The following is a 24,581-nucleotide window of genomic DNA, read 5'->3' as shown; positions in this document are numbered from 1 at the left end:
ACATGGACAACCTGCCGAATCCGATCGAAATTGCCAACAGGAAATTGTGTAGGTTGGTACTGAGGCTCCAAGTTCATGTTGAATATTGATAGTGTATAGGTAGTTGCATGTTAAAGGCAAAGGTTTAGGGAGAACTACATACGTCACGATATTTAGGCAGAAAAAGATAGAGGTAGATTAGGGAAACTTGGCTTACGTAAAAGTCTGTTTAACAAATCACGTAGTTACATAGGTTAGGTAGTTACTCGCATGTGGCTTTGCCAAACAAATGTGCAAGACTTCTGGCACGGGCCTTCGTAGTTGAATTATATTAAAAAGCATGTTTTACATACCTACCTAGGTAGAAAGCCTAACGTAAAGAAGTATTAGAAATAAGATTCATAGCAGAGAGTATACTAAAATTAGCACTTTTATTTTTGAAACAATCTATCTAGGCTTGTTAGTTACCTAAATAAAAGACAATGACAATTTCACCCGTCCTGTTTCGGAACGGTCCTAAGACTTCTCGGAGGTTAGCCAGAACTACCTATGTACCAGTCCAGCTCTCAAAATAGCTTCCCTGTGTACAAGAATCACATTAGGAAGGGTTATCAATGTTACCTTTATTACTCGCAATGAATAAAAGGGGGACCGTGAATAAGGCTTTGCGCATAATTACCCTTGTCCCCTTTGTTTCCCCTATATTCCGTGTTATAATAGCTTATTTATAGTTCAATATAAAGAGATAATGTTATTCTATTAACCAACAATACGTTGGACCAGGAGTGTCAAGTAACTTGGCTCGTTTCCTATATCTTCGCCGGGATATCATCATCCTGCTCCTAACTTCTTGCTACATGCAATATACCTCGAGCATAATAGGATTGATTCAACATGGACGTCCAAGAAAACCAAGCACTAAATCGCCGTTCGGCAATCCAAGCAACTTACGGCCAAGCTGAACTACTCACAGGCACATCCTCTTATGCGTGTGGGCACAGATTTAGCTGGATCCTTGACTACGTCTTCAAGCGTACCGAACGTCGCTCTCCTAGTCTTCATTCGTGCCCAAAATGTGCTATCAGCCCTACCTGTCTCGTATGTCTTGAACATTTTGATGCCAAAGCGACAGATGCATGTCCAAAGTGCGATTGCTTTTTCGATAAGGCTATCCTCACAGACCGCTGCGAGAAGCTTAGGCAGGTGAACATTAGGGTCATGGAGCATAAGCCTACCACGTTTATAAAACTTCGGCTGCAGGCTGAAAGGGAGAGGCTTAGGATAATGTACAATGAGGAGCATTAACCTAGCCCATCTATGAATTGCCGACTCGAGGCTGAAAGGGAGAAGTTTAGGATTGTGTATAAGCAAGCTCTGTATAACATAGCACCTTAAGTCATAGGATGGATGCATCTAACTTTACCAAATAGCGAATAGACACCTGGTATCATGGGTATCTCCTAGAAGTTTAATCTAAACTATAGCATTTTATCAAAATACTTAGTTGAATCTTGAACCAACTAATAAGCTAGCCAAGTCTTCCGCTGCCCAGCAGACATGTTTTTGTTTAAAAAACCCGATTACAGTTAATTCCTCTAAATCCATTATAAGGTACCTACCTAATTAATAGACATTGCTAGAATTTAATAAAGTGTTATAAATATATAGAAATAAAGTGATCTCAAGTCTCAACGAATATTTTAAGTGGAGCATGGCTCTAAGTCGGAGATGATCGGAAATTCGTAAATATACAAGTCATTCCTACTGCCGGCGATTCTTCTTTAACTCCGGTTCTCCCAGATATATCTCCCCAATGAATAGGATCGTATCTAATCTTATGGCCTTAGGTACATATTTGAAGTCATATCGATATCTCGGCGAAAATGCTGCCCAATGCCGGCGTTGAGACAGCCGATACAACCGAACAGTCGAGACCTACAAGGCAGAAAAATCTCGCTGGTGAAAGAAAAAGCCGAAAGAGACGCGTGCGATTGAGCTGCATGGAATGTAGGAAGAAGAAAGTATGCTACTTATCATAAACCTGAACCTAAACGTCTTTACTAAGTGTTCGGATGTAGCTGTTCTGTGACCGGAACTTACCCTGTCAGAGATGTCTAAGGACGGGATGATCAACACAATGTTCGTACAAAACAGAGTCGCCCCCTTCGTTTAACTTTACAGTCATATCACAAGAAAAGCAGATCCAAGACCTGCAGGCTCAGGTTGCTGAATTGAAAGTATTACTCTCGAAGGTACTTCCCACGGGTGAGACGGATTGTGTAGTGGAAACCTCCTGTGTGGTAAGTGACCATGCTAAATCCAATAGCTCAGTGCTATTGAATGGAAAATCGGGAGACTTCGAAAGCTTGACTAGTAAAGCTTGCGACGGAGATAATTCCCAACCAGACTCAGCATCCTTGTTGGGGAGTAAGTCTGACCATGATACAACTCACGTCAACAATACCGAGCTTTGTGATCCGAAAGAGAGATTCCCACAAGGCTATTATAGCCGACATAATTTGTTTCGGTTCTTCGGCGAGGTAGGTTTCCTCCATGCACATCTCTTTATGTTGGCCGTACTTATTATTTTATTTAGATCCGTGAACTCTTCCCCTTTATCAGAGAGACGGCTAACGAATGGTTCAAACCGCTTGGTGTTAGCCTTACAAGGGAGAAATCCAGCAAAAATGGCTACAATGTGGATTATTCGCCCCGAAAAGGGGTAATTCTGGAGTGTCTCCTCCCTCCTAAGGAGGACACCGGTGCTCTAGTTTCTTTCTGCCTTGATGGTTTGGAGCAAATTCATCGAATAATTCATATACCTACATTCAAGAGAGAATATGCCAGTTTTTGGCTACCTCAGCGGGCTCGGTATCCTGCCATGACGGCTCTCATCCTGGCGATGATATCTATATCGACCTATGCTACTACTCTCTCGGCCGAGGCTACATCTATACCAACAAAATATCGTGCTATGTGTGCGCGATGGATTTATTCATCCGAGGAGTGGTTAAAGCAACAGGGCCCGAAGCATCGCAAAATTGTTCACTACCAGATATCCTGTTTGGTCTATCTCGCTAAGCGGGTAGCCATGATCGGCAAAAAAAGGTGGTGGAAGGAGACTAGCTCTTTGATCCAGGATGCGATTATAGATGGGTTGCATTGTGATCTATCTTCTAATATCGGCACACCTTACACGCAAGAGATGAAAAGAAGGATGAAAAGAAGAATATGGACCGTCCTTAGAGAATTAGATCTACAGAACGCGTTCGAGTACGGTCTCCCTACCCTCCTTCACAACATTAATTCCGATATCCCCCCTCCTATGAATCTCGACGACGATGATTTCGGCGAGGCGTTGAAGGAAATACCCACGTCAAAGCCACTTGATGTTTATACTTTAACATCCTATCAAGTTCATAGCGCTCGCAGCTGGGCTTTGCGTCTTGAGATATCTCAACGTTTATTTAACAGAAGGTTATCTAAAGACCTCATCTATGATGAAGTACTACGATACACTCACGAAATCACGCAAGCGATAGAGGCTATTCCTTCCTGGAATAAAGAAAATACGACGCCACGGGACAATTCTAAGTTGTCAATCCTTGCGAACGCCTTTTGCCTTTTTCAACTGAAAGAGTGTGTTCTTGCCCTTCACCGACCTTATCTACACAAAAATGACAGTAGATACTGGCTCTCGGAAACTGTATGTTATCACACATCGCGAGATATCCTTCTCCTGAATAGCCGCCTGGCGGAGTTTGGCTGTCAGAGCCTCGCAACAGTCAGGGATGACTTACTGCTCGCTTCGTTGAGTCTAGTTCGCATTACTATACTCCAGCCTGAGCGTAAGTTTAACTTTCTCCCCACGAAAAAGATTAATCTAGTAGCTAGCGAGCTATTACTCACTGCTTAGCGTTGGGAAAGCTAATATTGTATACAGTATCAAATAACATCATTGTGACAGATTCTCAAGCTATAATTAACCTCCTTGAGCAGTGTGTTCCCTTAATGGAGGACAGACATCTGCGTTGCTGTTATAGCGAACGTTGGTGATTTGGAACTATATTGACGTAAGTAGCTGACATATTGATCTTATTGAATAACCGTAACTATAATCCTAGCCTATACTTATATGCTGGCTACTATCAGGTTGACACTTACCAATTGACCGCTCCCGAGGCACCGGATTTTCCAGTGTCAGGATGGTTAGATGACAGTTTTCCAGAAGTGCGTATTGAAACACCAGAAACCTCCTCCTAATGCTTACAATTTATAATCTAGCTCGGCGCTCACTCATTCAACCTCGACGACAAGAATAGTACGTGGGATATTTGGGAACCGCTGTAAGATGTAGAATAAGCCTAGGCACCAAACGAAAAAGAGACCTATGATCACCAATAACACGGACAGAATAAACTAAAGCAAAACTGTACGCTATGAACTATACGAAGTTTAGGCATCGTCTTTTGAATAAATAGTTTGTGGCGAATCACTCCTATTTTAACCGTATCTGAACAGTTCTAAGTTTTAGCTTTGGGCGTATTTCAAAACTTCAAGGTTCAGACTTTCAGTCAGTGTACTGGCAGCGTTTTCGGATGACTATTACTGATGGCACTTATGTTTTTCAAGTACGTAATTTCTATCCCCAGAAATGCCACTCCCGATTTGTAGGATCGACCACCGCGCAACCACATAGCCGCCTAACCGTACACCACGCCACGCCGCATGTCACACGACCGTACGAAACCCCCTGAGTAGTTTCTCTTAGCTATACTCAACATGGCTGGGTATACATACCCAGATTATTCAGGCCCGCCCGCTGCCTCGCCGCCAAGGACCAGAAAGCAGAAAGTCCCGAGACAAAGTGCTCTTCGCTCCGGCCACTCGGGCTCCCGCACTAAGAAGAGGGTCAGATTCCAGCCCACGGTCGCCATACGACAATACTATCCTAATGAAAGCCCTCGTTTCGGGTGGAGGAAGCATAAAGCTAGATGCTGGAGCTACCTGTCGCTGTTATGCTTCTAGGAGTTGTATACGCTGGGTACTTGTGCTAGGCGATGACACTTGACAGTGGTATTTCTATCTCGCTCATGGCTATTAAGGAATCGACTAAAGTCCATTTTAGATTGGATCACGAAGATGGAGATTGGAAAAAAAGGGGTGTTGATATTGGATCGAGTTCCCAGTGCTGGGGGTGTTCTTAGTATTTGGACTCATCTGGAAGGAGAAAAGGGGACTCCTATTTTCACTCTATAGCGGCTATGCTAGGTATTCGACATCTCTAACTTCTTCGTACGCATATTGGGTTAGGAGGATATCGGGCTCTGGCAGTCACCCTTCATATCCTCTATACAGCTTCGCCGTTATGGGTATTGCTATTTGTAAAAACCCGCAGTATTAGGAGGCTCATACCAGGACGCGAAGGATTGGATACCTAAGGTATTATGGAGTAGACCGTTTATTTATACGGTCAATTGTCTACTACCATGTCATAGATGTTTTCGGCCATCAGAGAGACGCTCTGCCATATAAAAATGATTCCGAAAAACTATTGATGAACCCTTCCGTATTATATATTATACAGAAACCCCTTATCATTGTAGGATTATCTCGTGCATCATTGCAGTGACCAACACATTAATCCCAACGCCATTAAAACCTACCCTACTTCCTATCCCTCGGGCCAATATTCGGCCTAGCCTTAATGCTCTTATCGTCCTCCCCGCTCCTAACCCTCTTAACGAAGACCTCCGGGTCGAAGTCGACTCCAACGGGGTTCTCCTCGAACTCAGGAGACGCCATGAACTCCACGGCCTCGCGCACCGTATCATAATTATCCACCTGGAACTCAAGCTGGTTGCCGTCCAAGTCCTCGTAGTACATGCTGGTGCTCATGCCGTGATTGACGGACCAGACCGGGAGGATCCCAGCCGCCTTCTTCTCCTCGTACGACGTGACCAGGTCTTGCAGCGTCTCGAACCCGAACGCCACGTGGTGCAGACCGACCTGCGGGGCGCCGGCTTTGCGCGGGGTCGCCGTTGGGTCCTTGACGATGGCGATGCGGTGGTGCTCGTAGTCGTATGTCATGAAACACAGGCGGTGGGATCGGTGCGAGACCCGCCCTCCGAGTATCGTGAGGTAGAACTCTACCATGCCTTCGAAGTTGTCTGGCGTCGTGCGCAGGACGACATGGCACAGGGCTTCGGGCGAGATACGCTTGGACTTATCCGGAGAGAGCTGAATGCTGTCATCCTGCGTCTGGGTGGTAGTCTGCGTCACCATGTTGGACGAGATTTACTTAGAACTATCTTCATATGAGTAGAAAGTAAAATTGGTCTTCACTCCGAGTTCACGGGATTGGCACTGGCAGGGTTCAACTCTGGGAAGTCAACGCGAGGAGATATAAGTGCTAGCACGGCTCGAAGTCTATTTTGAGAATATACCGCGGGTCGCCTTATGAATCGCGACGTCGGTTACCTATCTAATGCAAATAGTCTTGTGAACAGTCTTGTGAACAGTCTTGTTGTAGGACATGGCGTCGAGTGGCTTGGGACCACGGTGTGCAGCCCGTCTAATCTTTCCGATGGAGAGCCGGGATGCCCATATTTGCCGGTGCTGGCTCACGAATGGACATTCACTTTTCATTTCAATTTACAAACTCACTCGAGGCTCGGAATTCGGCGAATATTAGAAGAAGGGAAAAAAACTATCTCTGATGGGTGTTCGTCCGGCTTACAAACTCGACTGCTCGCTTCCAACTCTCCTTGCCGAAGAGAGATCACCTCCGCCGACCTTCTCCACGAGACCGCAGGCGACAAGATTCAATGTCTGGATCCGTTCCAGCCGCGCGACGATGTGGTGCAACGTCGGCAAAGCCTGCCAGTCCAAAGGATACCACTTGAATTCCCCCTCCCCCTCCCCCGCAACCAACCTCTTGATCACCCTAGCTTGCTGCTTCTTTGCTTCTTCTGCATGTGAGACAAAGACGGGGTACTCCACATCTGCTTGCCCAGGCCGCCCCGTCGAAGGCATGTAGCGCCATAGAAGGATCCCCTCATCGACCCCAGCTTCAGGGGGTGCCAGCCGCCGGGACCCCATCCCGTCCTGATTTTCTTCCGCGTGGAGGCCTCCAAGGCTAAATTCGGCAAACTTCGATCCATCCCAGCTCGCTATCATCTAATATGTACTTTCTGTTTGCGAGATGTTGAGATCCGCGTATAGCTTCGGAAAACCCAACTCCTCCCGCCCGCTAATAATCGGGTCTGCCATATCCTCCCAGAGCACGGGAAGATATGTGCCCCGATATGCTCTGCCGTCTCCTTCCGTCATGTATTGCACGCCGTGGATATAGACGCTTAGGAGGTTATATCCACGGCCGGCAAGCCACTCTAGATTATCTAGGCGTTTGGCCGTGATGCTGACATAGGCTTCCGGGCCCGGTTTCTGGAAAGAGAAAGCAGGGGGCAAGAGACTGACAAGATCAGATTGCTTGGTCTTGAATGTGATGAAGGCTTCCACGTTGCGTATTCCAGAGCCGTCACGAGCACGTCCGTCGAACGATTGGCGCGGTCCTGGGAATGGCCCAAAAGTAGTAGGCATTCGGTAGTGTAAATTACCTAGGGACATCTTGCCGGGCGTAAACAATGCAAGCCTTCTAATACTACGAGTACTCATTTGCGTCCTCCTTTGTCGTAATATCTCTCGTAATTTTACCGGATAAATACAAGTGACCACGCAGCTCCTACGCACAAGTTTTCTTATGAAGACGTAGCAGTGCTAGTAGAACCCATCTCAGCGACTAGTCCAACGATGCTTCATAAGTGTGGAGAGGCCTTCACTTGGGAGGTCACATGTCTCCGGATACGGCATGGTCCGGGTTGATCTCTCGGTTCTCCTCCGGGACCCTCCTCGGGAAATCTATTAAACCCCGGCTGGAGAGAGGATTCGGCTGTAAAGGCGAATCGCACCATTCTCGCACCATACATTTGGTTTTTGTATTCAGACATCCCAGCCATCCGCCTCACAACAACACTAGACGCATGCATTTATACATTGAATAGCTTTTGAAGATAGCTCTGGGTCTTTTGCTCGTGAACCCAGACGCTTAACTTGCATAGCCTGGCAAATTGTTGACATTTTATTATATAATATATTAACCTAATAGAGTAGCAATGGCACCGCACGCTTTTTCGGATACATCACATGAGACGCCTACGACAAACGGGACGAGTACGAAGACATCAACACACAACGGCTCCAATGGAACCGATATAGTCCCGGTCATTATAGTAGGCGCTGGCCCGGTCGGCCTCCTCCTTGCTCTTCGACTAGCCATGAATCAGATCCGCACCGTCGTCTTGGAAAAAGAATCCTCACTTAGCCAACTGCCACGTGCTATAGGATATCACGGGCCGGTGCATAATGTCTTCCAGGAGATCGGACTCTACGACCAAATTTCAACAGAAGGAATGCCCTCGGGAGGTTATGTGTGGCGGAAGCTCCCGACTGATGTTGTTGATGAGAATGGCACAGTAGTAGGCAAGAAACTGGGCACGATTATAGGGGAAAACGCAATGAGCAAGGCTGGCCCTGACGGAAAGTTTAAGCCAGGCCATTATTCCATCCAGCTTGCCCAGTGTCGGCTCGCAGAGATCTTCTTGGAGAATGCGGAAAAGACGGGGTTTGTTAAAATCCTCTGGGAACACGAAGTCACGGGCTTGTCGCAAGACGAGAAGCAAGTGTCAGTCACGGTAAAGACGGTGAGAGAGGGAAGCAAAGTTCTTAAAGGTCAATACCTCGCCGCCTGCGACGGTGGTAGATCTACAGTCCGTAAACTTCTTGGAATTCGCCTCTCAGGTCATTCCTGGCCCGAGCGCTTCCTAGCGACGGACGTGCTGCGTATCGCACCGGTCGTCCCAGAGTTTTCCGTCCATTTTACAGTCGACGAGACATTCTGGGGTGTAGCGACGCCGCTGGAACACGTCGAAGCCGGAAAGAAAGGCCTCTGGAGATATAGCTTAGCAGTACCAGCAAAACCCAACGATGATCCAAACAGTGCTCGCTTGACAGACGAGCAGGTTCTTGAGCCGGATTATGTTGATTCGCTCCTCTTACGTCAGATTGATGGGCCCAGACCGAGCAACCACGTTGTAGTGCGCAAGAGCCTCTATAAGATGCATCAGCTACTTGCCAGCACTATGCATCGTGGGCGGTGCTTTCTCGCGGGCGATTCAGCACACATCAATAACCCCATTGGCGGGTTAGGTCTATGTACCGGTCTTCTAGACGGGGACGCATTGGCCCAGACACTCCAGATTGCTCTTTCGACATCGTCGTCTAATCCAAACTTGGAAAACCTGTTCAACCGCTACTCTACAGAGCGGAGGTGGGTCTTCCAGAATATCATCCATCCGTTCAGTAGCGCCAACAAGACACGTCTCCATGGTGCCAAGGCAGACGACATGGCGAGGGAGGATTGGTATTTTAGGGCGCTGGCTCGTGGGGATCCCATGGAACTTGAAAATATCCACCGGCCACTTTATGCGCAATGGAGGACGAACATGCGGAAGTTCTGGCCTGTAGAGATGGCTAAGTAAAGAAGCTAAAGCGATCAATGAAGTTGCTGCTTGAGGAACCTTTGAGTCAGGCTAATGGGAATGCGAGACCACATGTAAAGGATCGTTTTGTACATGAGACGATGTCGCTTACTCGCCTCCAAGACTAACTTGAGTAGAATAGATCTCAGGCACAATATACAAAGTAGCCCAAGCAGTCATCCGTTTCTCAGACTGTATCGACTAGCCAAAAACTGCTTCAACTTAGTATGGACTCCCTCCGAGAATCTCGTAGCGATGCCGCCTCCGAAAGCTGACAAGCAAGTCTCCAGTGTTCGGATTGGATCATCCAATGCTACCAGCTCAGCACCACCCCTTTGGTCCGTGATTGCTGGAACACAGAGCTGGTGATTAGGAGATGAATCGGAAGTCGTTGCTGAGTTGGATCCAGTAATACTTGCTCCCACACTAGAGTAGAAATGCCGATATATTGCATCATCGTCACCCCGCGACTCGACATCTATCAAGACGAGAGTTGATGATAATAGTTTCCACCGCGCTCCCCAGAATACGCTTATCGCCCATAGAGTAAGTGTAACACGGTAAAGAGCAGCAGGCCACCACGATGGCCGGACTTTCTTATCAAGTGAGCGAAGAAGATAGAGGATTTGACCGATATGTAAAAGGGCCTCATCAGGGCAATGGATATACTGTTCGACAAGAGTAGAAGATAGCTGCCGAAGTCGAGAGTCGCTCAGTCGCCTCCTAGCTAAGCTTTCGATGTCGGTAAAGCCCGTTACTGTGTTAAGATATATAATATGATAAGTGATAAGAGTTGCTATCATTAATGGGCTCCGAAATTGGTTGAAAGACACATCTGACTGCTCGATTTCACGGAGACGGGAACAATACAAGCTGAACCAGCGGTGCAGAAGAACCTGCATTTCCTCCATGCGGACATCTGTAGATCTTTTCGTAACCGGAGAGAATAAGCGCGAGTTTGGCCCCTCGCTAAAGCAACTGAGGATTTGGCGGAAACTGTTAACAAGCGAATAAAGGGGATGGAGCAATAGTCGAAACGCCGAGGGTGTTAGACAAATACGTCTGTCTCCTGTAACTTGATCGGTAAGGAACCACTCAAATAGCACACGGAGAGATGGCTGTATCAGCTGTGTGTCGTTCATTCCACGTTTCCACGAGTCAGTATCACAAGCTAGGTACAGTTCTGCAGGACTGGGGAGGACTAAGTTAAGGTCTGCTATCTGTATATGCGGAGTGCTGTCGAGGAACAAGCTGAGTTCTAGGTCAAGAATAACCCAGGTATATGTAAGCCTATATAGTAGAAATTTGCGATGTTAGTAACCCCTTTAATCATGGGAGGAAAGGAAGAGTTCGAGAGGAAACAGAAAGTGGCCCTGCCTAATTAATCTCTCTCGCTCAAGCCAGGCCACGTGCCTTGAATCATTGTCAAGTTCCAGGGACTCCGTATGGCTAATTTGAGCATCGAACAATCTACTGTTCCGGACGATCTACTGATACTTAGTTGTCAAATCCTAGGAGTGGGTGCTGTGCAGAAAAATGGTATAGTCAGGGGTAGGTGCAAGCATACTGCAATATAGATACCACGCTGTCCAAGGCCGATATCCATCAGCCATTTATCGCCACTCCATGCAGCTTGGATAATAAACACCAGTGCACAATGCAGCAACAAGGGCTGGTGGCAGACAGAAACATCCTTTTCGACAGTGTCGAATAAGGAAATACGACAGACTTCCGTTAAGCCACCCGACAGACGTCGTGCTTCATTTGTAGGATCTGATACAGCTCCCTGTCCGATCATAAGCAGAATAAGAAGAGTAGATAATGTATCATTAGATCCGTTTAGTAGCATATTTGCATCCAAAACGCCCCCAGGGACGAGAAGATAGAACGGCTCGAATATGCGCATATATTCGCGAAGAAAATGTTCCATAGTCGCGGAGGGTGGGAGAATAAGGAACCCGCGGGAGTTGCCATCAGGAGACGGGGAAGGGCAACTGGCAGCAGCCGTGGCAGGGTCGAGCTGATGGACTCGGAGGGCCTTTTGGAGGAGAGCCTGCGAGATGGCAGCAAGGTTATCCCGCACATTCTCGCGGAGTGGTAAGCTTGCGAGAGGTTCAAACGGATTGGGGCTTGCGAAGTCGAGCCCAAGCCAGCCCCATAACTTATCCAACTCCGGCATGTGACCGAGGCTCTTGAGGAGCACTCCGGCCGTCCTAGGGCACTTCGACATATCCTCGAATGGGTTGCAACGAAACGACGACCAGTAGTTATACGCTTGGATGATGACTTGATGCTCCACAGCGTCTGTATTATATTGCCACTGGATGTCGTACGCCTGTCTGTCTTCATTCCACAAGCTAGCTGACCCGTCGGTTTGCAGCTCGGTAGGACTGTGCGACGTCAATCCTGTATTGCAGATTACCCCATAGTGACTTGGGCTAAGCGCGCTGGTGGAGTGTTGAGTCTGTTCACTATTCCGAGTTGTTATGAGAGCTTGGTTCTGGCCGGTCCAGCTTTCTATGTGCGACCCAATTACCAACGACCCGGTGCCGGGCGGGACAGCAGTATTATTCATGTTTTGCTCAGACACATTGTCCATGAAGGTGCCGAACCCACCAGTGGCAACAGATTCAATGATCGCACCATGGATTTGTAGCTGCTTTGTCGGCGATGGAACAGAGCTATGTATTGAATCATCAAGACCTTCGCTATTTTCCGAAGAGCTTTGAATATTCCGACTAGGTCTAGCGTGTTCCACATCTATGTTTATACTAGATGTAGTAGAAGATGCAACATCGCGAGGAACATTAACCTCTGCTACTGGCGTTGTTGAATCCTGGCTAGCGCCTGACAAAGATGCACGTACCGGCACCTTTCTGGGCCGCCTGTCGCATGGGATTTGTTTAACGCGACATCGATTGCAGGGTGTGTTAGAATCACATTTCGTCTTAGTCCTTGCACAATTCCGACAAGCTTCTTGTGTACGATGTCTTACACCAGTCATCGGCTGATTCGAGGATTGTCCATCTGCAGAGGTTTCACCATGGACCGCCACATGTCTTTGAAGGACATCTCTGGGAACAATTAATTATAATTGGATAAAAGACGACGGAGGAGTGTAAGAAAAAAAGGGATGTCTGACATACCTCCGAGAAAAAGATAGATGACAGATATTGCATTTAAACCGCTTAATATTAGCGTCTGTAAGATGAGAGAGCGTTATCAGTAGGTAGGTACCTAACCTAAGAGGTATGGTAAGAAAATAAAACACGGGCGACTTACGAGTAGCTAAGTGGCGTTCGAGATGCTCGTTTCGATGGAACTCCTGACCACAATAAGTGCAAAATGCCATCTCTAAGCTATAAGCGAATAGTATAACTAGGTACCTAAGCAAACGATATAAGCCAACAGACAATTTTCGAATAATCTTGTGACACAAATTGAAGAAAAGGCGCTAGGTTTCTGCAGCCGCTATACGGGTGGACGTATTGGACGCATAGGAATAGGAATGCCCCTGTCCGGTAAATCCGCGTAACCCACCTCGGCCTTTGTTAGGTTCGGTTAGGTACCGCCTACCTAGGTAGGTAGGTATGTATTGTATTGCACTAGCCTCCGAATGAACCGAGATGTTCAGCGCCTTTCTTAGTCTAAAACTCCCCGCAAGCCGCAAATCCGGGGTGCTTTAGGTTACTTTTGAGTAACGAATGCCGGAACTCCTTTGTCCTTTGTTCTGCTAAATACGTGTTTTTGCGCGGTTGAATCAATCATGTCACAATCTTTACTAAGACATCGGTCAGAAAGTTCCAAATCAGATATGAAATTGAAATGACAATCCAACCATCAGTTCTGCTCCCAACATATTTCAGAGTTCAACCGATGCCCCCTGAATGTCACGTGGAGGCACGTGGAGGCACGTGATGACTAACATGCCAACGCGTCCACTCCCTTTACTAAGATATCCCAGAATATTAAAACGTATTCGTTGGCCAGGAATGATATGAACCATATTCTTTTAACTATGGCTTTCTTAAAGATCCCTACATTATTACCATGTAAATTACGGATTACGTACCTAGGTATCATATGCGATTGTGACGTGAGCTTACCATGAAGACAATTGGACAAGCTATAGTCTGTGCATACGTCTTATCGGACCCCCACCGGTCCGGTGGTACTTTCCATTAGGTGAGTTGACGCGGTCTTCACTTACCTGGGCATCGAAGCTTCTCAGATGAGCTGAATCTCCATAGTTACCTCCTAGCCTAGATATTAATCGGAGATTTTGATCTGGAACCATACTACAAATGTGTACGCGTACAAGCTACGGCAGCTAAGCGTATAGATCCCGCGACGATCTCGCATAGGTAGACCCTTCATGGAACTGAGAATCCGGGGAAGCTAATATTAGACGAATACTTACAGTGTGTATTAAGTCACTCACCTTTATCTATGTCTTCAAGTTCCGCTAGTTATAGGCATATCTTTTTACTCCAGGACTGCTTCGATATTATCCGGAATAGGTATCACAAGTGCCTACAAGCACCCTAATCGGTATCATGCATTTCAGAACACTTAAGGAGTTAGATACAACTGAAGGCACTGTGCTGTTGTTCAAAGGTGAATCATAACTAAACTTCCTCTAAGGAACAGTATCTAACTACGAGTCACGGTGATAGAGAATCTTGATGGTGAACGCCATCACGGCAATAAAGACCTCATCCTCTTCCCACAACCATCTACAGATCCCAATGATCCTCTGAGATGGCCGAGATGGCGCAAGAACATGGCCTACGCATCTGTTTGTGCCTTTGCTTGCACGAACAATATTAGCGGAACCGTTTACTCAGATGTCTTCGTTCTCATCTCCGAGCACTTCAATGTATCTGTCGATGAAGCCTCAGGATTGATCTCTTGGGTAATCCTTACTCTGGGAGTGTCCGTAAGATATTATCCTGCTACTTCAACGGATTGACTCCACTTACACTTTCGTTTTGAACAGAATTTCATTTGGGTTCCTTCGGCTCTGTATTTTGGGAAAAGGCCCGTATTCATCTTAGCCTGTGCTATCACATTCGCGGCAGCTATCTGGGCGGCGTCGACAGACAGCTTTGCTAGTTTGCAAGCAGCATGCGTCGTTGGCGGTCTTGGTGGAGGAGCATCTGAAGCGCTTGGAGCTGCTATCATTAACGTGAGTTGCACTCCCACCTAGCCGGCTGTAGATTTCTTTTTCTCAATTATCTTCCTAGGATATTTACTTTCTGCACGAAAGAGGCAGTAAAATGGCGTGGAACCTGATCATGCTTGCGTTCGGCAGCAGCTTAGGGCCCCTCATAGGAGGATACCTTATCCAAAGTACGTTTCAGCATCCCAATACAACCCACCTAGAAACTGACAAAGGTGGCACAGGCAGAGGTATAAAATGGGGCAAATGGTTCAGTGCTATCTTTCTAGGCGTTAACCTCCTGATGATCATCTTCTTCGTACCAGAAACGAGATTCAACCGGAACATCAACCCGTCAAATCCTCCCAATCAGACTACACAGGTATCGGAGCCAATGCAGATTTCAGAGACAGTAACAGATGCCGAGGCTAGCAGTGGTATGGACAAGTCTGACCCTGCGCATCTTGAGAAGTCAACGAGTAATACCCCTTCAACGTCGTTCCCGACAGATCCCAACATACCCCGTAAGCCTTACTTCGCACTCCTCAATCCCTGGTCTGGAACTACCCCTGAGGAGTCGTTCTTTGACCTAATGTTCCGACCGGTCCCCTTGATTGTCTATCCGGCCTGCCTCATGGCTACGTTTATCTGTGAGTTTAAAATGGTTATTAAAATTTTACTAAACGCTACTAACTTGGAGAAAAGACTCTATTTGCCTCGCTCCAACTGTCATGGTCAACGTTTTGAGTGGCAGTATTCTAATACCTCCACCATACAACTTTAATGTGGGAAACGTAGGGCTAATAAACATCCCGGGAATGATCGGCCAAGCAAGCGGTTTTATAATCGGCGGTGTTCTTATTGATAGATATTCCGCTTACCGTGCCCGTCGCAATAACGGCATATTTCTTCCTGAGGAACGGCTGGCTCTATTATTCATCCCTAGCGCTTTGGTATTCGCAGGAACTGTCCTTTTCGGCTTCGCTGCAGAGAGACAAATGCACTGGGCCGTCATTTTTGTTGCCTATGGCTTAATGAGCGTCGGCCTCACGGGTGTTGCTAGCATCGCCATGGTATACGTGTGTGACAGCTACTTCCCCGTAGCAGCAGAGTGCTTAGAATTAATCAATGGATTCAAAAATATCGTTGCATTTGGATTCATCAGAGGCACCGTGCCGTGGGTCGAGTCTCAGGGTTATGAAAGGGTAAGTTGGCCACTCCTAAAGCCCTATTTCCTCTATACTATACTGACAAGTCACTTTTATGATAGGCTTTTGGTACTATTTCAGGTATATTTGCAGCTTTTGTTCTCTTAGCAATTGCACTAGTGTTCTGGGGACCCAAGATCCGCCATCATACTTCCACACACTGGCGATTAATTAGCTGGGAGAAGGCTCACATTCACTAAACCCGTCGTTCAAAGCTACGGTGTGCTTTCCTAAACACTAGAATAAGAAACAACAACATATATTTGGATTTCACTATATTTAACGGTATAATATATTAGGGTAAGCAAGCGGATTTCACCCTTAGCGTTTCGGTAATAGGCTACAGGCGTGCTTCAGGATGGATACAAAATTCAGCGGTGGGTAGTTAAATATCAAAGAGAGTCAGTCGTTACTCGGGACCTCGATTAATTAATAAGATGCTTAGCCCAATACTTTTAACAGGCGCTTACCTATATACAATCTGTAGAACAGCCCCTTATGAACCAAGGCTATCCGTTGAGCCTCTTAAACAATATAGAACAAAAGTGTCTAAGTAATCAATATAAAAGTAAACGAGGTAATGCTATTTAAATGTATCCTAGTTAACAATAGCACAACTCTATTGCTTTTTTTTCTATCTAATTTGCCTACCTTAAGCATAGTATGAACCGAGAGACAAACTTCAGAAAATATCACGCCAAGTCTTAGCTATAACACTGTCAGAGATACCCCTTGATGGATGTCATACGTAGAGTGAATGTTAGAAGCAGCAGCAAAGCTGCTGTATAGTAGCCGTGTAGTCGTATGAATATATTAACGCTTAATCTTCTATCCTCTTATATATCTGTTCTATGTAGATCTATGCCTAATTCATACTATTCTCACTTGTCCCCTGACAAACACCGAGTAGCAACGACAATTACTGTCTCGGGTATTATCTTTATCATCATGCAAGTCAAATATGCAGGATGTTCTGGGGTACGGCTATTTTCTCGGAAGTGGAGAGCCGAGCTTGGCCTCATCGGAGTCGTAAAATGCATTCTCCCTATCATAGCTACGTATATCTATGTCTTGGCCTTTCGCATAGAAGCATAGCCTCGAGACTGAGTATAGTGTATATCCAAGGGTTATGCCAAGTAATCATGTCTGAACCGACGTTCTCCAATTTGATCCGATTCCTAGACGAGTCGTCCGTTGAACTTTATGGAGATGTCACGAATAGTTCGCTGGATATCATTGTTGGCTTAGTAGTCCCCGAAGGAGAGTTAATGGATTATGAGGTTCGTGTTCACTGACTTGGGATTAGTGGTATACTGACTCAAGAACGTATGCTTTCAGGGAGAGCTGTGCGTTAGCATCTCAAAGACTGGCAAAAACATTCCCGAGGAAAAGGCTCTCGACTACGTCTTAGGAGTTACAGCGGGAAATGATCTCTCCTCGCGCAAATGGCAGCGACCTCCCTACTCAGGGGGACAATTCACCTACGCCAAGTCGTTTGACTATTTCGCTCCAATTGGACCTACGATTCTCCATGGCTCCTTGATAGCTTCCAATCCCCCGCTCAAGATTAAGACAATAGTTAACGGCGAAGTTCGGCAAAACGGAAGCATAAATGAGATGCTCTTCAATATTGAAAAGATCATTGCGCATGCGAGCAGAGGAACGACGCTAAGGTAGGGAACAATAATTATGACTGGAACCCCGCCCGGGATAGCCGCTAAGTGGCCAGGACAGCCTTGGCTGAAGGATGATGACGTTGTTGAGGTTAGTATTCTTTCCTTAAACCGCTGATCACTTTGTTAAACGCATTAATCATGCCACTGTACATAATACTGTGATCTTTGTAAGTTCCCGTAAAAGGCGCCATATCTCGACGACCAAATAAGACATCCCTCAGCTCCTCCGCCAGCCCTTTCAAAGGGATGAACTGAGGCGCAAATTCTGCGGTAACGTGGTCAAATCCCACCATATCCCCAAGCTTGTTCCGTGCTATTTCAGCGTAGGTTCCGAAATACCATCCGTGGAGCCTGCTAGTCTTCATTGGTCTCACCCGCTTGCTAAGCCTCGACTCACCTATGCCTTCGTAACCATAACGAATGCACATCCATATGAATACGTAGAAGAATGACTCAAGATCATGTCGGTAAGTATGGCCTTTGCCCTCGAGCACCTCAATTGCCATAAATCGCATGGTACCAGTCCGATGACTAGCTCGACTCGGTACAGCGTCCAGCTCCTTTGCCAAATCGAGATCGATCAGCCTTCCCCTCGGGTCGCATTCAGTAGCAGGCTCGGTAATTATGATATTGTTTTCGGAAACGTCCCGATGGAGTATCCTACCATCTACAAGAAGTGACCTGTGTCCCTTGATAGCATCGCGGAATGTTGCTAGAAGCTCCTTAACAGATCTATATGTATGAAGCGGTCGTCCAGCGGGTTTAACCACTAAACAACAGTGCACGCGATTGTCGTATGCCTCACTGTCCTCGCCTGTCAGGCTGTCCACATCAGGTTCTTGAATACTGGGGCTGTCGGGCTGCTGTGAGTCACCCTCCTTCGCATCTTGCTCCACCTGTCGAGGAACGGATTGGCTATCGTTGGATCTCGATCTCTTGGTTGGACTGATCTCAACTGCGAGGTGCTCATCCTGCTTTCTTTTCTGCCTAGAAGAAACCGAGCTGCTTGTGTTCATCGCGAGGCTGGCTAGGCGTCTCACACTACTCTTAGATCTTCCCCGGGGATTGCTTCTCGTCTTCGAATCTGCTTGGCTAGACTCCGTACCACTGTTAACCCAGGAGGCTTTAGCGGAGATCTTCCGCGGTTGGCCAAATTTCATACCACTTCGCAAATTGGCGATCGTGTCCGCAACTCCATCAACAAAAACTGGCTCATGATGAAACCATTGAGCGATACCTGTAACGCCTCTCTCTGTAGCTAACTTCAAGAGCCGTCCTTCTCGTTGCCGCTTGTCAGATGGCCAAGCGAACTTCACAACATACTGCCAGTCCGTCACATCGCTGCTTCTTCCTCGATAGCATGCTGTTCCCCTGCAGACCACTGCTTTCTGCGAGGTGATCGGCTGGTCTTCCAAATAAATCCTTATATCTCGCGCAACAATGTACCTACTATTCCCATCGCGCTTAATGAACGTGTTTAAACCCAGTTCTGCGTCTGTCATAAGCGCATAGCCAGCGATAACCCTGACAAATCGCTCCGGCTCTTTGTGGATATCGAACCTTTCAGAACTATACGGGCCAGATCGATCGAACAGCCAGAGGCGCATCAAGCTTCCGCATATCGTAAACCCAGGCACAAACCGCCGCTCAGGCTGACTTCCAAACACCTCACGCGCGTATCCCGTCAACTGCACCAATGTGTCGGTCACTCGATCATCGCTGAGGCTCTGTTTCTGCTCTCTAATAACGAGGGCATTTGACTAGTCGTATGCACTAGCTTGGAAGCTGGCATCGGCGGATGCGAGGAATATGTCAAGCTTCCGATCGGCCTCGGAGCCCTTCAGCGTTTGGTTCGCTGATGTGTAGTATTTGCGACTAAGTCCACCGAGCACATCGGTCTGAAAGTTTATAAACCACTTATAAAAAGTCTTCTCTAATGGAGGCTCTGGCCAACCTTTCCATCGACCGTCGATGTATTGTGAAATCGACTCGTTGTAGATCTCCCCTGCCTTGTTCGTCCACGTCTTCCCCTCGAAGTATCGCTCAAAGAATCCTTTGACATCGTCATAAACGCGTCGAGTGAGTTCCTCGAGAATTCGCTGATCGACCTCATGACGTGTCTGCTTGATTCCACTCTGCGAAGCCGAGCTGGGTCGAAATGGGGTGTCGAGGAAAGCATTCTCAAGGGCAATCGGAGGTGTGGTTGCTTTCGGTCTTGTCTGCGAAACAAGCTCGAACACAGCATTCCATATCTCTATATCTGGAGCATTTTTTATGACGAGTTCAATCAAGGGGATTGCTAACTTGGTATCAAAGCCGCTCAAAACAACTTGAGATGCAAGGTTAAGTAGATCTAAAATGAGAGGAGTGTTAAGGTTAATTTGCGAGTGAAGGATGCGAGCAACCGGAAGAGTCTGCAGTGTAAGAATAAGAGTTAAGAGCAAATCTTGTACATAAGTTAGCATCACAATAAAACCGTCGAAGACTCAAGCTAACCTGAGCCAAATTCTGCGGAGAGAACCTCCTCGATAGCAGTGGATGATTCAATCACATCCAGACGCGCTCGAGATGATTTAAATTGGTGACAAAAGGCAACCAGCCCGTCTTTAATAGGATGGCTATTGACAACATCTGCTTCTTCGGTCTTCATTAAGAGGAATAAGGTGATATAACGGAAGGAGTCTCGAAGAAGACTAGCGAGGGTTTAGATGCGGATCACTCACATCATAGCACGTGACTAATCTGGCTCAGCCTGGATGAGAATCCCGATTTTATCCACCTTCAGAAATAGCATTGACAGTAAATAAATGGACGTTTAAAGCATACAAAGATACGTGCCACAGCATTTCAACCTAACGGGGGGGTGAGTGGCTTGATACTAGGCGATTTGACGGGCGTCACGTGGTGTGGCATGTGTATAGTTACACAACCGAAATTTGCATCTAGAAGCTTGCCATATGAGACATCTATTAGCATTCAACGGGATATACATGTGCGAAGTCATTAGAATAAGCTTACCTGTTCTCTATCAATAAAAGGGGTCTACTTGGGTCTCTATGAAGTTAATCAGATTGCCGCAGTCTGCTACTACCACTAATAGAAACAAAACACAAAAGAATCAGTTTACACCAAAGATTGTGGCATACTTATCGTTAAAGTAAATACTTTTATTAATTGTTTATCAACAATCATGCTTGTTGGTGCACCCCCTTTCTTCCTTTTTTCTCTTGTGCTACTAGAAGAGTAATGGCCTAAATTACCTCGGGATTATGGATTATAATCACTAAATAAATTTATGCACGTTCCTACGTAGCGAGAAGTGAGGCTGTTCTGTAATACGTTGCATGAACTATGGATATTCGGCGGAGCGGTATAAGTGGACCCGTCGGCCCCGTTCCGGTTACACAGATACTTTTCCGATGGGGTTCCGGATTCCCGGTACCCGAGCGAGCTCTTCAACTCTGGTGTGGATCAATTGGTAAGCATAAAGCATCATCGGAACCATCTCGCGCGCATCGGCACTTTAGAAGTGCCGCTTCCAAGGGTAGATAACCTCAAGCCGATGGTGAAAAGAATTCACACAAATGGATGATGAGTTGCATCTAAGTTCGCATGCGACTGAGCATAGCATCTTGATTCTTAGCTTCCTCCATCGTCGCTCTACAAACCTAATCCATATCCAATATACGAAACCATGGCTTCTCAAGCGCCACTACCAACTCTAGCCGACCGCGTCGCCATCGTTACAGGCTCAAGCAGAGGCATCGGCCGAGGCATCGCCCTCGAACTCGCCCGCCGCGGCGCCAAGGTGACAGTAAACTACGCGAAGTCATCATCAGCCGCCGAGGGAGTCGTTAAAGAGATCCAAGCGTTGGGTTCGGAGGCCATTGCCGTTCAGGCAGACGTTACTGGCCTAGCTGAGATTGACAAGATCTTCGCGAAGACTGTCGAGAAGTGGGGCCGCGTAGATATCGTCGTTAGCAACAGCGGCATAGAGTCGTTCGAGCCCGCGGTTGACATTACTCCGGAACGCTTCGACCACGTCTTCCACATCAACACGCGCTCGCAATTATTTGTCGCCGTCGCGGGATACCGCTATATGAAGAAGACAGCGTCGCCGTATGCACGTCGCATCATCCTCACGTCAAGCATTGCCGCCCGAATCCTAGGCGTCAAGGACCATGCTCTATACGCCGGCTCAAAGTCTGCCGTCGAAGGCATCGTCCGTTCCTTAGCCACAGACTTCGGGGCAGATGGCATCACGGTGAACGCCATTGCGCCAGGGGGCGTCAAGTCAGACATGTTTGCCGAGATGGCTACGCACTACATCCCAGGAGCCGATAAGACATGGCCTGCCGAGAGGGTCGAGCAGGCTATGTCGAATGCATGCCCGATGGGTAGGTGCGCTGTGCCGAGCGATATTGGAAAGGTAGTCTCGTGGTTGGCTGGTGACGATTCGGAGTGGGTTACTGGCCAAGTTATCTTAGCTTCTGGGGGGTCGGCGGCTTGAGCAACGAACAAGGCCGCAAACTTCCTATCCTAGTCCATAGAAGCTATGCCAGATTATCAGCACCCATGTGTAAATAAAACCTACCTACGTATTCCGAAAGACCAGCGGCCCTAAGATATAACTACGACAATTTAAACCATGGTTTCCTCCTGTTATTCTATCGTGTGCTATGAGTATTCTAACATAAGGAAGCTGGGAATTAGAATCAAATTCATAGAATGCGCATTACTACCCGTCAAACGTAATTATGCTACGAGTCACGAACCCATGAATTCTGCTAGACACGCAATTGTGGGGATTAGGTTAGCGATGTCGAAACGAGTAATATTTCTTTCCGAGTTAGGAAACGCTTTCTTATCTCAAGCGGGGGCAGATCGATGGCGAAATCGGTCTTTCGATAGTTTTGTTTCTTTTCGTCTTGTTTATAAGTTTATAAGCAAGCCCATGAGCAAAGGCTCGAATGTTTTGTTTTGTCCGTACGCTCGTGTTGCCCCTGATTTAGTATGTTATACGCAAAATCACTTGGCTTAACTTCATGCATTTCTCAGCCGTCGCACAGCTCGGCCTCCTGGCTCAGAATCCGTTATCTAACCGTAGCCCAGTTTCTTCAACACCTACGGTTAATCTAAGCGGTTATGGCTTATTCTCTGGAGTGAAGGTCAACGAGGCGCTGTCCGGGAGTCCCCTTCCAGCTTCTGTGGACGCATGGCTTGGCATTGATTATGCGCTTCAGCCGGTCGGTCAACGACGCTTTCGGCCAGTGGAGCAGCGCCCGTCGGCCTTTGATGGAGTCAGGTCAGCAGCAAATTACGGGAATGTCTGCGTACAAGACGCTGATTTTACCAAAGGCCAGGTCCAAGACGAGGCATGTCTTAACTTCAACGTCTATCGGACCTCAGGCGTGCCGATAACGGAGAAACTCCCTACGTTAGTTTGGATTCATGGGGGCGGCTTTGTTTATGGTTCAGGTAGGAGTATGGACGGGGCGTCTTTCGCCGCCTCATCCAAACTACCTATTGCAGTTGTTACATTCAACTATCGGCTCAACTCGTTAGGGTTCCTCCCTAGTAAGCTCTTCGAAGAGGAGGGCCTTCTCAATCTTGGGCTACGCGATCAACATTTCCTGCTTGAGTTTCTCCAGGACCACCTAGAGTCGTTCGGAGCAGATCCGAAGCAGATTACTCTCGGAGGCCGATCTGCCGGTGGGCACTCTACCAGCATCCATTACTTTCACAATTATGGGGAGGATGAAGGTAAACCACTATTTGCACGGGCGATCTTTCAGTCCGGCTCAGTAACGGCACGCGGATTTCCGGATTCGGATTTTCCCCAATACAAGAAGGACTTCGAACGGTATATGCAGTATCTCGGCTGTTCAACTGGAGGAACCCAGGAGGGTAATACACTAGCCCTAGATTGCCTTCGGCAAGCACCGATACATGACATTCAGAATATTAGTACAGCGATGTATAGTGAAGAAGAGAAAACTCTGAGCTGGCCTTTTCAACCGACCTTAGGAGGGCCTTTGTTAGAAAGACCAGGATCACAGTCCGGTGCTGAGGGAACCTTCTACCATCTCCCGGTGATTACCTCCTATGTCACCGACGAAGGGAAGTTTTATACTCCGGCAATCCATCATACTAACGATGAGTTCCTGTCCTTCATCTATGCTATGAGTCCCTATTTAAACTATACCGACATCGCCTTGTTGAATGAGCTCTACCCGGACCCAATACAGCACCCCGATTCCCCCTGGGCGAACTCGCCCAACAGCACCCAGTATAATCGACTCTCTGCTGCTTGGTCAGATATGGCCTATATCTGTCCAAGCCGGGAAACGGCCTTCCGCATATCAACTGCTGGCGTCCCCACGTGGAGACTCCACTTCAACACGCCAAACTACCCATTGGAGTACCAAGCATGGCGTGGAATCCCACATACATCCGATACGGCTTACACATTCGATTCGCCAGGAGTAGCCTTTCCGGAAACCGCTCATATATACCACGCTTACTTGGCTAGTTTTGTAGCTACGGGCAACCCAAATAGTGCCCGGCTGGAGGGAACCCCAGAGTGGCCACAATACCAAGCATCAGAGACTTGTGGGACGGCTCGGCCCAAACAACTTCTTGTTAACCCCGGTACTTACACTACTGTAGAAGAAGACTCTGTTAGGATTTCCCAGTGCGAGTTTTGGAACGATCTTGATCGGGCGAAACGGCTGAATAAATAAGCCGTACCTAGGCAGTTAGCTGGATAGTAGTGATAGTCTTCTCAACAGCTCTCTGGGGACTCGAAAGCATACAGATCCGTACCCTCAATAGGGTTATTGGATTGACCTCTTAGAAAATGGAAGTTATTAATATTATCGCATAACATGCAACTAATATCTAAAGTCTATAAGTCCTACTTTATAACCGTAGCTGGCATATCAAGAATTCTGTCCGG

The 24,581-nt window shown here is 47.2% G+C and overlaps 11 protein-coding genes across 11 annotated transcripts; 7 read left to right on the top strand and 4 right to left on the bottom strand.

The window, feature by feature from the left end:
- Nucleotides 1-873: 873 nt before the first annotated feature.
- F4813DRAFT_392017 (uncharacterized protein) lies at nucleotides 874-1,284 on the top strand (the record flags this gene model as incomplete). Its single annotated transcript, XM_049247236.1, has 1 exon — nucleotides 874-1,284. One exon carries the CDS (start codon nucleotides 874-876, stop codon nucleotides 1,282-1,284), a length of 411 nt encoding a protein of 136 aa, XP_049096991.1.
- Nucleotides 1,285-1,862: 578 nt separating this feature from the next.
- Nucleotides 1,863-4,242, top strand: F4813DRAFT_382228 (uncharacterized protein; the record flags this gene model as incomplete). Its single annotated transcript, XM_049245774.1, has 5 exons — nucleotides 1,863-2,000; nucleotides 2,136-2,519; nucleotides 2,576-3,827; nucleotides 3,923-4,027; nucleotides 4,061-4,242. The coding sequence occupies 5 exons, from the start codon at nucleotides 1,863-1,865 to the stop codon at nucleotides 4,240-4,242; spliced, it is 2,061 nt and encodes a 686-aa protein (XP_049096990.1).
- Nucleotides 4,243-5,463: 1,221 nt separating this feature from the next.
- Nucleotides 5,464-6,513, bottom strand: F4813DRAFT_368349 (Glyoxalase/Bleomycin resistance protein/Dihydroxybiphenyl dioxygenase). The gene has a single exon (XM_049244296.1). It carries the CDS (start codon nucleotides 6,262-6,264, stop codon nucleotides 5,647-5,649), a length of 618 nt encoding a protein of 205 aa, XP_049096989.1. The 5' UTR covers nucleotides 6,265-6,513; the 3' UTR covers nucleotides 5,464-5,646.
- Nucleotides 6,514-6,639: 126 nt separating this feature from the next.
- F4813DRAFT_398590 (uncharacterized protein) lies at nucleotides 6,640-7,772 on the bottom strand (the record flags this gene model as incomplete). The annotated part of the gene is made up of 3 exons (XM_049248071.1): nucleotides 6,640-7,109; nucleotides 7,170-7,598; nucleotides 7,769-7,772. 3 exons carry the CDS (start codon nucleotides 7,770-7,772, stop codon nucleotides 6,715-6,717), a joined length of 828 nt encoding a protein of 275 aa, XP_049096988.1. The 3' UTR covers nucleotides 6,640-6,714.
- A 156-nt stretch (nucleotides 7,773-7,928) lies between these two features.
- Nucleotides 7,929-9,666, top strand: F4813DRAFT_187010 (FAD/NAD(P)-binding domain-containing protein). The gene has a single exon (XM_049239385.1). It carries the CDS (start codon nucleotides 8,154-8,156, stop codon nucleotides 9,576-9,578), a length of 1,425 nt encoding a protein of 474 aa, XP_049096987.1. The 5' UTR covers nucleotides 7,929-8,153; the 3' UTR covers nucleotides 9,579-9,666.
- Nucleotides 9,667-9,754: 88 nt separating this feature from the next.
- F4813DRAFT_382224 (uncharacterized protein) lies at nucleotides 9,755-12,930 on the bottom strand (the record flags this gene model as incomplete). Its single annotated transcript, XM_049245773.1, has 5 exons — nucleotides 9,755-10,868; nucleotides 10,956-11,065; nucleotides 11,146-12,652; nucleotides 12,725-12,779; nucleotides 12,861-12,930. 5 exons carry the CDS (start codon nucleotides 12,928-12,930, stop codon nucleotides 9,755-9,757), a joined length of 2,856 nt encoding a protein of 951 aa, XP_049096986.1.
- A 1,075-nt stretch (nucleotides 12,931-14,005) lies between these two features.
- On the top strand, nucleotides 14,006-16,266 carry F4813DRAFT_187014 (MFS general substrate transporter). Its single transcript, XM_049239386.1, has 7 exons — nucleotides 14,006-14,195; nucleotides 14,255-14,517; nucleotides 14,578-14,766; nucleotides 14,825-14,930; nucleotides 14,985-15,389; nucleotides 15,445-15,944; nucleotides 16,010-16,266. Exons 1-7 carry the CDS (start codon nucleotides 14,135-14,137, stop codon nucleotides 16,145-16,147), a joined length of 1,662 nt encoding a protein of 553 aa, XP_049096985.1. The 5' UTR covers nucleotides 14,006-14,134; the 3' UTR covers nucleotides 16,148-16,266.
- Nucleotides 16,267-17,089: 823 nt separating this feature from the next.
- Nucleotides 17,090-17,624, top strand: F4813DRAFT_392010 (fumarylacetoacetate hydrolase family protein; the record flags this gene model as incomplete). Its single annotated transcript, XM_049247235.1, has 2 exons — nucleotides 17,090-17,227; nucleotides 17,286-17,624. The coding sequence occupies 2 exons, from the start codon at nucleotides 17,090-17,092 to the stop codon at nucleotides 17,622-17,624; spliced, it is 477 nt and encodes a 158-aa protein (XP_049096984.1).
- An 88-nt stretch (nucleotides 17,625-17,712) lies between these two features.
- F4813DRAFT_392009 (uncharacterized protein) lies at nucleotides 17,713-20,273 on the bottom strand (the record flags this gene model as incomplete). Its single annotated transcript, XM_049247234.1, has 3 exons — nucleotides 17,713-19,342; nucleotides 19,385-20,069; nucleotides 20,120-20,273. 3 exons carry the CDS (start codon nucleotides 20,271-20,273, stop codon nucleotides 17,713-17,715), a joined length of 2,469 nt encoding a protein of 822 aa, XP_049096983.1.
- Nucleotides 20,274-20,938: 665 nt separating this feature from the next.
- Nucleotides 20,939-22,494, top strand: F4813DRAFT_186961 (putative tetrahydroxynaphthalene reductase). The gene has a single exon (XM_049239382.1). It carries the CDS (start codon nucleotides 21,318-21,320, stop codon nucleotides 22,131-22,133), a length of 816 nt encoding a protein of 271 aa, XP_049096982.1. The 5' UTR covers nucleotides 20,939-21,317; the 3' UTR covers nucleotides 22,134-22,494.
- On the top strand, nucleotides 22,402-24,549 carry F4813DRAFT_186966 (alpha/beta-hydrolase). Its single transcript, XM_049239383.1, has one exon. The coding sequence runs from the start codon at nucleotides 22,669-22,671 to the stop codon at nucleotides 24,364-24,366; it is 1,698 nt and encodes a 565-aa protein (XP_049096981.1). The 5' UTR covers nucleotides 22,402-22,668; the 3' UTR covers nucleotides 24,367-24,549.
- Nucleotides 24,550-24,581: the final 32 nt, after the last annotated feature.

This window comes from Daldinia decipiens (genome assembly GCF_022478715.1).
Source record: "Daldinia decipiens strain CBS 113046 unplaced genomic scaffold F4813scaffold_32, whole genome shotgun sequence".
NCBI lineage: Eukaryota > Fungi > Ascomycota > Sordariomycetes > Xylariales > Hypoxylaceae > Daldinia > Daldinia decipiens.
This window is presented reverse-complemented; position numbering and strand designations above follow the sequence as displayed.

Excerpts from the sequence above, each read along its gene's own strand:
- F4813DRAFT_368349 (XM_049244296.1), bottom strand. The coding sequence starts at position 6,264 with ATGGTGACGCAGACTACCACCCAGACGCAGGATGACAGCATTCAGCTC.
- F4813DRAFT_187010 (XM_049239385.1), top strand. The coding sequence starts at position 8,154 with ATGGCACCGCACGCTTTTTCGGATACATCACATGAGACGCCTACGACA.
- F4813DRAFT_187014 (XM_049239386.1), top strand. The coding sequence starts at position 14,135 with ATGCATTTCAGAACACTTAAGGAGTTAGATACAACTGAAGGCACTGTG. Across the intron at positions 14,196-14,254 it reads CACTGTGCTGTTGTTCAAAG|AGAATCTTGATGGTGAACGC; the intron begins GTGAATCATAAC and ends TCACGGTGATAG. Across the intron at positions 15,390-15,444 it reads CCTCATGGCTACGTTTATCT|ACTCTATTTGCCTCGCTCCA; the intron begins GTGAGTTTAAAA and ends CTTGGAGAAAAG.
- F4813DRAFT_186961 (XM_049239382.1), top strand. The coding sequence starts at position 21,318 with ATGGCTTCTCAAGCGCCACTACCAACTCTAGCCGACCGCGTCGCCATC.
- F4813DRAFT_186966 (XM_049239383.1), top strand. The coding sequence starts at position 22,669 with ATGCATTTCTCAGCCGTCGCACAGCTCGGCCTCCTGGCTCAGAATCCG.